This window comes from Lampris incognitus, chromosome 7, assembly GCF_029633865.1.
Source record: "Lampris incognitus isolate fLamInc1 chromosome 7, fLamInc1.hap2, whole genome shotgun sequence".
NCBI classification, from domain to species: domain Eukaryota; kingdom Metazoa; phylum Chordata; class Actinopteri; order Lampriformes; family Lampridae; genus Lampris; species Lampris incognitus.
Window position 1 is genome coordinate 64,084,812 of NC_079217.1, and position 13,998 is coordinate 64,098,809.

Below are 13,998 nucleotides of genomic sequence, written 5' to 3' on the forward strand. Positions count from 1 at the left end.
CCTATCAGCCTCCCCCCCTCCCCTCCCTCCTCCTCCCTCCCTCCTCCTCCCCCCCTCCCCCCACCCCACTCCCACCGCGCGGCTATAAAGTCTCCGGCGCACGCTCCTCGAGTATAGAGCGGAGCGCGCCACGGTCTCAGATTGACGCCGTCCCAAACACGCGTACACACACACACACATACACACACGCATACACACACATTACACACGCACCCCCCCCCTCTCTCTCTCTGTAACACCCCTCCCAGAGCTTCCTCTGGCGCCGTCGCTCTTCTTCTTCTTCTTCTTCCTCCTCCGCTTCTGGGAAGACTTGGATTTATACTTCGGGAGTCTAAAGTGGATTCTGGACTCGCCTGCTCGCCCGACGCACGCGACACACCGGGACGCAACATGGCGCGGGTCATGTTATCGTGTATTTCAGTGTTAATGTCAATACAGCTGGTGAGTACTACTACGCATAGTACTACTACTACTACTGACAGTACTTCTACTACTGATACTACTACTACTACTACTACAGACAATACTAATACTGACAGTACTAACTAATACCGACAGTACTAAGTAATACTGACAATACTACTACTACTACTACTACAGACAATTCTAACTAATACTGACAGTACTAAGTACTGTGATCTAACCTACCGGGTACTGAGTACCCACTGCTCCTGCACAAGAACTGAGCTGCTGAGACGTCTGAAGTTGCGCCTTTACGCACAGAGAGCCGACGAAAATCTCCGTCTGTCTGACTGTCTGTCTGTCTCTCTGTGCGTCTCCCTGTCTGCCTGTCTGTCTCTCTGTGTGTCTGACTGTCTCTCTGACTGTCCCCGTCTCAGATCCAGTCCTCCGGGCTGTTTGAGCTGAAGATAGACTCCTTCAGCAGCGTCCGGAGCGTGTGTAAATTCAAGTCCCGTTCCCGGGACTGCCAGATCTTTTTCCGTGCGTGTCTCAAACACTCGCAGGACGTCATCAACCCGGAGCCGCCGTGCACTTACGGCACGGGCCTGACGGAGATCTTCGGCGCGGACACCAACTCCATCTCCGGGAGCGCGCCCATCAAAGTGCCCTTCCACTTCAAGTGGCCGGTAGGAGCAAAGAAACGACCGTAATAACAGCACACGTACTGTTGGGTTGATCCCTACGATCTTTACACGGGCAGAGAGGATGAGTTTGTGTCATCTGCATATTAAAAAAGGGAAGTTGTTGTTCAAGACTTTACTGGAGTTAGGGGAGTGAATTAGAGTCCACACCACAGACACCCTCACGTGATGTGATTCGATGGCGTGCGCCATTGACAAAACCAAACACCAAACTGTGCGGCCTAGAGTGAGGTCCGCAGGAAACTGCTGGCCTTGAGCAGGTCTTGTGTTCGTGCGCCTTGGGTTTCTGGGCGGCTTGGAGCGGGTCGGTGTCGTGTCCCCGTCGTGCGTAACGCGGTGTCTGTGTTTCCCCTCAGGGCACGTTCTCTCTCATCATCGAGGCGTGGAACGCCGAGTCTTCGGACGACTTGTCCACAGGTGAGCCAAGCGTGCGAACGCTCTCCACCGCTAGAGGGCGAACGCGGCACGGCGGCGCCCTGCAGGTTGACCCAGGCTGTGTGACTCAGCTCCTCATGTGAACTCGGGGCATGCAGAGTCTAACGCGAAGTTAAGAGTCCGCTTGATAAGGAAGCCTGTTCCACCGGGGCGGGCGTCGTTCCTGTGGTTGTTGTGAAGCATTTCTGAACGGCACCTGTAGGCCAGTTACAGTCTCGTATCCCCGAGTTAATAAGTAGTATTGTTTTTGTCCTCTTGAACTTTCTCTACAAGAGAAGTGGCTGAAAAAATAGAAAGCGATGATAATAATCATAATTATAATGAAACAAAAAGCAAAGCTAAAACAGAAAAGAAGAAAAAAATACATTAAAAATGCAGTTTAATAGCGCTTTGCAATCACCAAGAGAATAAAAATCAAAAGCACATGACGAGCAGAGATGTTAAGATGATACAAGTAAAATATAAAAAGAGAGATTTAGATTTAAAAACGTCATTTCCCATTTCCCCACCGTCAGTTATGATTTCTACAGGCTGTTTCAGTAAGGTCCATGCTATCCTCATGTTCCCCTGATGCACCGTGTGTGACTCCCCCCCCTCTCCCCCCCGGGCACCAACTGCCCCCCCCTGCCCCCTCCCGCTCCCCACAGAGAACCAGAACAACCTGATCAGCCGACTGGCGACTCGCCGCAGGCTGACGGTGGGGCAGGACTGGTCGCAGGACGTGCACTTCGGCGAGCAGAGCGAGCTGCGGTACTCCTACCACGTGGTGTGTGACGAGTTCTACCACGGCGAGGCCTGCTCCATCTACTGCCGGCCCCGAGACGACCCCTTCGGCCACTACACCTGCGACAGCTCCGGGAACCGTCTCTGTCTGTCCGGCTGGAAGGGCGAATACTGCTCTGACCGTAAGTGGACGCCTGGAGGCGGCGTTGTGCATCCATGTTCACGCCTACGTTCACAGTTCGATGTACAATTACGTTTGCGTTCACATTTCCACTGAAGTTTACATTCACCTTTACATTGATGTTTACATTCACTTTTACATTGATGTTTACATTCGCTTTTACTTTGATGTTTACATTCACTTTTACTTTGATGTTTACATTCGCTTTTACTTTGATGTTTACTCACATTTCCATTGAAGTTTACATTCACTTTTACTTTGATGTTTACTCACATTTCCATTGAAGTTTACATTCACCTTTACATTGATGTTTACATTCACCTTTACATTGATGTTTACATTCATCTTTACTTTGATGTTTACATTCACATTTCCATTGAAGTTTACATTCACCTTTACATTGATGTTTACATTCACCTTTACATTGATGTTTACATTCACCTTTACTTTGATGTTTACATTCACATTTCCATTGAAGTTTACATTCACCTTTACTTTGATGTTTATATTCACATTTCCATTGAAGTTTACATTCACCTTTACATTGATGTTTACATTCACCTTTACATTGATGTTTACATTCACCTTTACTTTGATGTTTACATTCACATTTCCATTGAAGTTTACATTCACCTTTACATTGATGTTTACATTCACCTTTACATTGATGTTTACAGTCACCTTTACTTTGATGTTTACATTCACATTTCCATTGAAGTTTACGTTCACCTTTACATTGATGTTTACATTCACTTTTACTTTGACGTTTACATTCACTTTTACTTTGACGTTTACATTCACTTTTACTTTGACGTTTACATTCACTTTTACTTTGATGTTTACATTCACATTTCCATTGAAGTTTACGTTCACTTTTACTTTGATGTTTACATTCAGTTTTACACTGAAGTTTACATTCACTTTTACATTGATGTTTACATTCACCTTTACACTGAAGTTTACATTCACTTTTACATTGATGTTTACATTCACATTTACATTGATGTTTACATTCACTTTTACACAGAAGTTTACATTGATGTTTACATTCACCTTTACACCGAAGTTTACATTCACTTTTACATTGATGTTTACGTTCACTTTTACATTGATGTTTACATTCACTTTTACATTGATTACATTCACATTTACATTGATATTTACTTTCACATTTCCATTGAAGTTTACATTCACTTTTACATTGATGTTTACATTCACATTTCCACTGACTCATTTAACAGATGCTTTTATCCAACATGACCTACAAAGGAGTTAGAAATTAACAGATAAACTCAAATGTTACCAACTGACATCACAGAGCACTACATAGTATCATACTATAGTAGTACGTGTGTAACACATTTGCTACGTAGTAATGATGAGTCGTGTCGTAACTCATGAAGACGTGGTGGGTAGGAGGATAAAGTACTTGGTACCTGCTTAGCGGGACCGTTGTAGACAGTACACAGTACTACAGAACTACTGTATGAGGACGAGTGGTCGGGAAAGTAATGAGACAGATGTGCACTGTACTGTTAAAGTACTCTCCATCAGGTGATGGATGTGTTGTGTTGTGTGCATTAGAGCAGTGTTCTATTATCACCTGTCTGTCAAACTGTTCTGAGCAGTACCACTACATGTAGTACTGCTGCACCCACCTGAACATGTAGTACTGCTGTACATACCTGAACATGTAGTTCTGCTGAACCGATCTAAACATGTATTTCTGCTGAAACCGTCCCGAACATGTAGTACTGCTGAATGTACCTCAACATGTACTACTTTTAACGTACCTGAACCTGTAGTACTGCTGAATATACCTGAACATGTATTATTGCTGAACGTACCCGAACATGTAGTACTGCTGAACCTACCTGATCATGTAGTTCTGCTGAACGTACCTGAACATGTAGTTCTGCTGAAACTACCCGAACATATAGTACTGCTTAACCTACCTGAACATGTAGTACTGCTGTATGTACATGAACACGTAGTACTGCTGAACCTACCTAAACATGTAGTACTGCTGATCCTACCTGAACATGTAGCTCTGCTGAATCTACCTGAACATGTAGTTATGCTGATCCTACCTGAACACGTAGTTCTGCTGATCTTACCTGAACACGTAGTTCTGCTGATCTTACCTGAACATGTAGTTCTGCTGAACCTACCTGAACATGTAGTACTGCTGTATGTACCTGAACATGCAGTACTGCTGATCCTACCTGAACATGTAGCTCTGCTGAATCTACCTGAACATGTAGTACTGCTGAACCTACCTGAACATGTAGTACTGCTGGTCCTACCTGAACATGTAGCTCTGCTGAATCTACCTGAACATGTAGCTCTGCTGAATCTACCTGAACATGTAGTTATGCTGATCCTACCTGAACACGTAGTTCTGCTGATCTTACCTGAACATGTAGTTCTGCTGAACCTACCTGAACATGTAGTACTGCTGTATGTACCTGAACATGCAGTACTGCTGATCCTACCTGAACATGTAGCTCTGCTGAATCTACCTGAACATGTAGTTCTGCTGATCCTACCTGAACACGTAGTTCTGCTGAACCTACCTGAACATGTAGTACTGCTGTATGTACCTGTACATGTAGTACTACTGAATTTACCTGAACATGCAGTACTGCTGAACGTACCTGAACATGTAGTACTGCTGAATGTACCTGATCATGTAGTACTGCTGAACATACCTGAACATGTAGTACTGCTGAATGTACCTGATCATGCAGTACTGCTGAACATACCTGATCATGCAGTACTGCTGAACATACCTGAACATGTAGTACTGCTGAACGTACCTGAACACACTGACATGATCCCCATGATGAGCTGCATAGCAGCCCCCGCCCCCCCCCCCCCGCTGTCCTTCTCTCTTCCGGTTCTACCGTTTCTTCAGATGGAGGGGTGGGGATGAGTGCAGGAGTTTCCAGCCAGTGCCGGCTCAGCTGAATTTCGGGGCGGGGGGGGCGGGGGGGCAAAAGAGGAAAACCTGAAAACTTCTGTCGCTTCCCGTGTGTGTGAGCTGGTGGGCTCCGGGGTCTGTTCCTTTTGTTTAGCACGCAACACTGAGACCCCCCCCTTCCTCACACACCTACAGACACACACACAACACACACACCTACAGACACACACACACAACACACACACCTAACAGGGACGTGCGTTGGGACGTAATGTGTGCTGCCTTGCGTGAAAAGAGACGGCATGTGCTGCTTTTGTTGTGTGTGCCAGCTGCTGCGTTTACTACTTCATACTACTTCTTAGGGGCACGCACACACGCACGCACACACACGCACAGACTACATGCATGCACACATGCGCGTGTGTGTGTATGCGTGTGCACGCATACACGTGCACATGCGTGTGCACGTATGTGTGCGCACGCATACGTGTGTGAGAGAGGGAGAGACGGGGAGAGAGAAATCGAGAGGGAGGGAGGGAGAGAGGGCGAGAGAGAGAGGGCGAGAGAGAAAGAGAGAGAGGGAGAAAGAGAGGGAAGGAGGGGGAGAGGGAGAAAGAGTGAGGGGGAGAGAGCGAGAGAGGGAGAAAGTGCGAGACAGCGAGAGAGAGAGAGAGGGAGAAAGAGAGGGAAGGAGGGAGAGAGGGAGAAAGAGCGAGGGAGAGAGAGAGAGAGAGAGAGAGAGAAAGAAAGAGAGGGAGGGAGGGAGAAAGAGAGAGAGAGAGAGAGAGAGAGAGAAAGAAAGAGAGGGAGGGAGGGAGGGAGGGAGAAAGAGCGAGGGAGAGAGAGGGAGAGAGAGAGAGAGAGAGAGAGAGAGAGCGAGAAAGAAAGAGAGGGAGGGAGGGAGGGAGAAAGAGCGAGGGAGAGAGAGGGAGAGAGAGAGGGAGGGAGAGAGCGAGAGTGAGAGAGTGAGAGAGGGGGAGAGAGCGAGAAAGAAAGAGAGGGGGGGGAAGAGAGAGGGAGAGAGGGAGAGAGAGAAAGAACGAGAGAGGGAGAGAGAGCGAGGGAGAGGGAGGGAGAGTGAGAGAGGGGGAGAGAGAAAGAAAGAGGGAGGGAGAAACAGAGAGGGGGAGAGAGAGGGAGAGAGAGCGAGAGAGAAGGAGAAAGAGCGAGGGCGAGAGAGAAAGAGAGAGAGGGGGAGAGAGAAAGAAAGAGGGAGAGAGGGAGGGAGGAACAGAGAGGGGGAGAGAGAGAGGCCCTCAGTTATATGCAAACACACGTGCGCACACACACAGACACACACGCGCCTTGTCGTGGATTATCCTCGCGCCATGGCCACCTAACCAAGCCTTCAAAATAAAAGCCTTCACTCGTTTTGTTTTGTTTGTTTAACGCTGTGTACTCAGAATTAAAAGCTTATGCATTAAAACAAGTTAGCCGGTAAGCTAACTTGTAACGCTGAGCAGGATCGCTGGCGACTCGGCGTGTTGCTATGGTAACGGCGTATGAATTTACCAACGGTTTTTAACGCACGCCCTCCAGCCAATCAGAGACCAGTATTCCCTGTGACCACGTGGCCATGGCAAATCGGGTATGAGAAACAACAGCGGAAGTGAACACGTGGATGTTGAGTAACAATGCGTACTGAATATCCCTCTCTCTCTCTCCCTCTCTCCCCCTCGCCCAGCCATCTGCGCGGCGGGCTGCAGCGAGCAGCATGGCTTCTGCGAAGCGCCGGGCGAGTGTCACTGCCAGATGGGCTGGCAGGGCTCTCTGTGTGACGAATGCCTGCGTCACCCCGGCTGCCTGCACGGCACCTGCCAGAAGCCCTGGGAATGTCACTGCAAGGAAGGCTGGGGAGGACTCTTCTGCGACGAAGGTGAGTTGCTAACAGAAAAAAAAAAAACACGCAAAAAAAGGTTTACAACAGGGGGGGTCCCCAATAGGCGGCCCGCGGGCCACGTCCGGCCCGTGACGGGTTGATTTATGGTCCGCAAGAATTTTTGGAGAAATGCCAGAAGGAAGATTTTTTTTATATTTCCCTACCAAAAAAATAAAATAAAATAATTTCTTAGTAAAAGTAAGACTAGTAATATATCGAAAAATAGATGAAAATCTCTGTTTAAATTATAATACCTGCAACGTATCGACACCAAAACAAACTAACGAACAACATGCTGTTGGAGGTTGAGTGGCCCGTGGTTTTAAAAGTGGCCCTAAAAGTGGCCCGCTATGAAAAGTAATTGGGGACCCCTGGTTTACAATCTCTCTAAAGCGCCACTAAGCCGATGAGACGCTGTTCTTGTTCTCTGCCGACACCTATGGGCGGAGGTGCAGCTGAGCCTCTCTTCTAGATGAGACGACTCATCTACTAAGCTAACGTTTCCACCCATGTACAGTACATTTGACCTGCAAACGCAGGGGCGTCGCAGTGGGAGGACCTACCAGGGCCTAGAAGGGAGGGGGGGGGGCTCGAAGTTTGTTTTGGTTTGCAAATGTTTATTTCTAATAGTCCAGGGTGTCTCCCCGCCTGCTACCCAAAGACTGCTGGGATCGGCTCCAGCATCCCCCCCCCCCGACCCTGAGAGCAGGACAAGCGGTTTGGGTAATGGATGGATGGATAGTGTCATAACGTCAGTTAAAATTGGCTCAATACATCGGTTGAGGGACTTCAAGAAAATAGTGGAGGCTCTCGGGCCCCTCTCAGCCCTCCCTGAGGCCCCTCTCACCCCTTACAAAAGGTGCAAAATGGTTTAGTCCGCCTCTCACGAGCATCTCTCAGTGCAGCTCATCTAGTCCTGTCGCGAGTGACTGCTGATACAAGCACAAGCACAGATCAGATCAGCAGTGTCCCAGGAGAGGCTGAACAGCCTGGCTCTACTCTCAATTGAAAGCCGATTAGCAGACAATTGGACTTTAAAGATCTAATCAGTGACTTTGCAAACAAGAAGTCCCGTCAGTGGGCCTTTACCGTGGAATAAACATCTTGGGTTTCAGTATCAGTACTCTAAGATGCATCAAAGCTTGAGGTGATACTAAGCGAGACAAAAGACGAAAGGGGCCCACAGAGACCGCTTATGCACAGGGCCCAGAATTTTGTGCTACAGCCGTCTTTGGGTTTCTTCGTCGCCTTCTGAAAACAGCCGATAAGACGCTGTTCTTGCTCTCTGCCGACACCTATGGGCGCAGGGGCAACTGACCCTCTCTTCTAGATGTGACGACTCATCTACTAGCCAATGTCTCAACTCCTTTTGACCTGCAAAAGGAAATGACTCCCGAGAAACGCAGCTGGTAAAAGACACGGGGGTGAACAAAAATGATTCATTGGGTTAGTTACCCGTTCAACAGAAAGCAATCAACTTCATCATCACTTGGAAATCCTTTGTCCATTTCGAGACGCTGCAATCTGCAGAAGTCCACATCAATATTCAAGCTCGCTTTCTGCCGTCACTGGCTGCAAAGTGTCCTTCTTTCGTGTTGTTTTTTTTTAGGTCGAAATTGTTTGAGACTGCCGTTGCGTCCGCCGGTTTAACGATGATCCTCCATGTTTACTTGCACTGAGCAGACTGGAGACTTCCATAAACAGCGGGCAGATTTAGCCCATGAGCAGAAAACCCTTCTTCCTCTATGGCAGTGGTTCTCAACCTTTTTGGGGTCCTGGACCCCCTGCGTATTTTTGATCTACCCTGAGGACCCCTCCACCTGATCTTGGGGGAGGGGGTGTTACCCTTTATAGTTTAGGTAGATAAAGGTCTCAGTCACATTTGAGTAAAATAATCCTATTTCTATAGATGTCATAGGATCTTTTTTTAAAGATATTTTATGTTCACGGACCCCTTGCAATTACACCACGGACCACTAGGGGTCCGCGGACCCCCGGTTGAGAAACACTGCTCTATGGCGACCAATCAGGAATCAGGAACGCTTTGGAACACACAGCAGTGCAACACGACAACAACATGAGAAGACAAAAACACAGCCAAAAACTACAACAACCCATATATCCAATAGGGAGCCCCTGAGTGGTCACGTCAGATGTTTTTTTGTAGTGACCACTACATTGACATTACGTTGGTCACTGACGTGACCACTCAGGGGCTCCGTGCTACGAACTAAAAAAAATTTTCTAAAAAAAATCACTGTCCAGGAGAACGAACGCCAGCAAGGATGACTGTCGCACCTGCCGGTCCGCATGGGCTAACAGTTAGCTTAGCCTGCCCCGCTTGCGCGTCCTGCTAGACCTCCCTCGGTGTTCCCTCTTCGGTCGCAGCTCCAGGCAGGGCCGTGGTCCCTGGGCCCACAGGGTGCAGCAGACCAAGCTCTCTCATCCGATCCAGCGCCAGCTCTCCCAGCCATCAAACGAAGACACAAACGTAGACGCAGACGTGGACAAAGACCCTGCATGGACGGTACTGGGTGAGGCCGCCGCAAACGTGAATCCGCGCCGCCATCTTCCCACACCGGCACTGGGCAAGCGCCCCTCTGTTCAGGTGGTATGAACACAGCGGTGAAGATGGCTGTCTCAATAGGTCGGTTTCCACTCAATTGACAAGTCAATTTTAAGTGAACTTTTCTAAAGTCACTCGAGATAACGTGCAAATCAGCTTCATTTCCAATCAGATCTGCTTAGGCAAATAAAACGTAGTTGACGTGTCCTCCGTCACGTCCATGATTCGACACCCACGACAAAGGTGGACCAGTTAAGATGAAGAAACTGCTGATCAGTTGACTACATTCTATCAACCTTTTCGATTTTGTAATGCAGGAAGTGTGTTTCCGTCGGCCATTTAGTGCACGAACTCTTTTTATGCAAAAGCAAAACCACCTCAAGTGAGTGTATAAAGATTTTTGTTACGATATTTGGATTTTTTTTTTAATTTGGTGTTTCTACTCAGCTTTTTTCCCATCTAAAATGTGCAAAAGGTAACTTGATGGAAAGCCCACAACTGACAGGAGGACCTGAGCTACGATAAATATTTGAATAAAATATCTCATTCTAGCTCATTGTAAGCACACAAAACATGTTCAGTCTTAACCTACTGAGTGCACATTATTCAAAACACTTTTAATAGATACATATTCATTATTTAAATAGATTTGTAAAAACCTATTTACATATATTTGCTGTCTGCAACCAGACACCAAATTTCCTAGGAAACGCGGAGATTACTTTACTCACCATTCCACTTCTGACACCAATGTAGTGAATACAGGGGGCAGCCGAGAATCCGCCCCTACCGGGACGCGAACCTGGGTGTCCCGCACCACGGGCGACTACGTTACCCAGTTGGAGGGTTTATTTCTTCTCCTCTAGTTCTCAGGAGTTAATTTTCTTGAGTCTAAAATTTCTTTAATTTCAATCAGTCTTGTGAGGGAAGCTTCACATATAATGGTGGTTTCATTGGAAGTAGAAATGTCCCCGATTGTTATATTATTCGTCCATTTTAGGTTGTTTATTGGCCCGAAACCCACCGGCCACCTTTTTCCTTTTATTTTTTTATGGACAGTACAATGGTTATTCTTCAATTTGGTGAATGGTGGGTAAGTTAGACTGCAGATCTCACGTTCATGGTGTCCCGTCTTATTACATTTTAATTATGCTTCGGTCTTGGTCTTCGGTTTGACATTTTTCATTAAAGTAGTAGTAGTAGTAGTAGTAGATGACGTTTACGCGGCAATGGTTTCAATATAAAACATCGTAGAGAATTCGGGGGGCAACCACAGGAAGCCCTTCAGCCGGGACGCGAACCTGTCATTCCCGCACCGCGGGAGACATCGCTATCCGCTGGACTAAAGGATCCCATTTGCCGATTAAGGGCTACCGAGCGTATTGATCCGTGGTCGTTACAATATTGTTGCGTTTTGGCCGTTCGTTCACACGACAACGGTGGTTTTGGGGCCTTGAAAACGCAAACTTTTGAAACCGGATTCCAGCGTTAAATCTTTCGAAAACGCCACTCGCCGTGTACATAGCAAAACCGGTTCCTGCGAAAACTGTGACGTCACGGCTCCATTTCGCACATGCGTATTACGTTTTCAGTAAAATAGCCATGCGCGGGTAAGAAGACAACATCAACAATGGCGCCATGATTCCCAATCAGCGTTTTTCTGGAATTGTGACGCTTTATAGTCCAGGGCCACGCGGAGTAACAACTCACCTTCATCGTCCGTCCAGACAAAACGATCTGTTTTCGGGCGTACAGTCCCTGTCGCCCGAAAGAAGAAAGCGTTTGTGCGCAGGCGCCTGGTGTTATTGGGGGGGGGGGGGTCCACCGGAAAAGCGCTCTACTACAAAGTTTCACCGCCAACTACTGGCCTGGCATGCACACTACAGCCTTCTCAGTCGTTTTTTGCGGACCCGTGCACGCGGATCGTATTCAAAACGACGTCGTCTCTGAACGCGGAACTTCTTTTAAAACGCAAAGGAGAAACTTTCCCGTTTTTAGCAGGACGGCCGCCGTGTACACGTGACTTCAGCTACAGAAAGTTCTCCGAAAAACAAGCGCCCCCAAACGCCAAATCTGCCCGGAGACGCACCAGGGAGAGCCAATCAGCAATGAGCAGGACAGCCCTCCCTCCGCTCGCGCAGCCAGTCCACTGGCGCGTAAACGGACGGTGACGATGCTTCCCGCCAACTATACCGGATGAACTGCCATGTTTTGGTAATTGGCGAGCTATAAAGCTTGCTAACTATTTACGCGGGTTTGTGTATCTCTCCGGTTGTGCTGTCTTACACGTGTTTTGGTTTCGCCCTGTTTTATTCCGCGTTGAATTTGTTTTACGGTTTATTGAAAAGTTCCGGTCCCGGCCTTCGATTATGTAAGGAGGGTGGGGCTTTCCGGTGTCGAGGTGTGGGTTTTCAAGAAAATCATATATTCTCATCTAGTTCCCAGGGGTTAATTTTCTTGAGTCTAATATTTATCTAATCTTAATGGGTCTTTTGAGAAAAGGTTCGTATTCCCCCTTTGATGAAAGGTGACGGTTTCACCGGAAGTAGACATTTCCCCGCTCGTTATACCGTCGTCCATTTTAGATCGTTAATTAGTCCGAAACCCGCCGTCCACCCTTTTATTTATTTGTTTATCTATCTATCTATCTAATCTATCTATCTATCTATCTATCTATCTATCTATCTATCTATCTATCTATCTATCTATCTATCTATCTATCTATCTATCTATCTATCTATCTATCTATCTATCTATCTATTTTTGTTATTTATAGAGAGTACCACGTGTTTGTAGCTATAGCGTTAGAAAGCTTAGTGGTTATTCTTCAATAAGCCTTGTGATGGTCTGGCGGCTTTTCCAGGGTGTCTCTCACCTGCCGCCCAGTGACTGCTGGGATAGGATCCAGCATCCCCACGACCCTGAGTAAGTACGGATAAGCGGTTTGGCTAATGTATGGATGGATTTATATAATCCAGTGAGTCAAGCCAGTTCTTTATGAGACAGTACAAGCCTGTTTCATGCCATAAGCAATCATCGGCTGGCAATAAAGCTACTCGGGAAAGAACATTATTTGCTCCTTATTCGTTGAGCACTTTCCCTACCGCTGAGTGTTTGTTTTAACAAAGTTATATATATATATATATATATATATATATACATATAAACTTAGCACCAAAAGTAAGGAAATGTGTGTTTGGTAGATTATCTCTTTGTTGTAACAGTGCTTCTTGGCAGTAAATCTTATATCAGGCAGCTGATTGTCAGCACCTGGGGTACCAGAAGCTCAAAACAAGAGTCAACAGCAGCAGCAAAATAAGCTGCTTGGCATCGGCAGAGATCTTGGCAAACGTTTCATGGGCGCAACCCACATACTCAGCTCTGCTGCTCATCCCACAAATGCAGGTTCCTTACACATGTGGCGCCATTTAAAAGGGAAATAAACAGGCTTTCCAATGGTATAAGATTTACTGCCAAGAAGCATTGTTACAACAAAGAAATAATCTACCAAACACACATTTCCTTACTTTTTGTGCTAAGCATATATATATATATATATAGATATAGATATAGATATATAGATAGATAGATATTCCGCTTGTCATTTGTATATATATATATTTGTTGTTGTTTGTTTTTCTTCTTCGTCTTCTTTGGCTGAACCGTGTATGGTCAGTGTTCGAAATTGTGGCCAATTTGTTAAAGGAAGAGTCAGTGTCAGTGATTATAACGTGAATTCCTGCATATGAATGTTCATCTGCAATTTTATGTGGTGGTCCCGGTAATATTTGTTGTTAAAGTGTACTGAAGTAGCATATCACATGACATGGTTAAGCAACGTTAAAAAATAAAGGCTGTAAATGCAGTTGCAAGAACAATACTTGCCACTCATACCTTGGGAGGGTTGATTTGAAAGAGAACTTAATATACTTGTAATTATAACTATTCTAACTATTCTAACTTCCCCTCCTCCATCTGTTTCGATCTGGCTCACATTTTTCTAAGGGCCAATCCCAATTCTCCCCCTTGGCCCTACCCCTCCGTTTTGCGCACGGCTGGGGTTTCCCGCTTCTTTTGGGGATCGAGTGGTAGTGGTCATCTAGCCCTTCAAATGGCCCTCCAAAAGGAACGTTTTCGAGTGCAGACTCCAAACGGAGTGGTAGAAGAAAATTCCCAGAATGTTTTGCG

At 46.5% G+C, this 13,998-nt stretch overlaps 1 protein-coding gene across 2 annotated transcripts in view; it reads left to right on the forward strand.

Moving 5' to 3' along the window:
* The first annotated feature begins 133 nt into the window (after nt 1–133).
* Nucleotides 134–13,998, forward strand: part of dlc (deltaC) — a 153,721-nt gene continuing 139,856 nt past the window's right edge. For both annotated transcript variants that reach the window (XM_056283155.1, XM_056283156.1), the window contains exons 1-5: nt 134–441; nt 840–1,088; nt 1,460–1,520; nt 2,186–2,443; nt 7,050–7,241. In XM_056283155.1, coding sequence (XP_056139130.1) covers nt 391–441; nt 840–1,088; nt 1,460–1,520; nt 2,186–2,443; nt 7,050–7,241 — 811 coding nt within the window. In that variant the 5' untranslated portion in view covers nt 134–390. The remainder of the gene's footprint in view (nt 442–839; nt 1,089–1,459; nt 1,521–2,185; nt 2,444–7,049; nt 7,242–13,998) is intronic.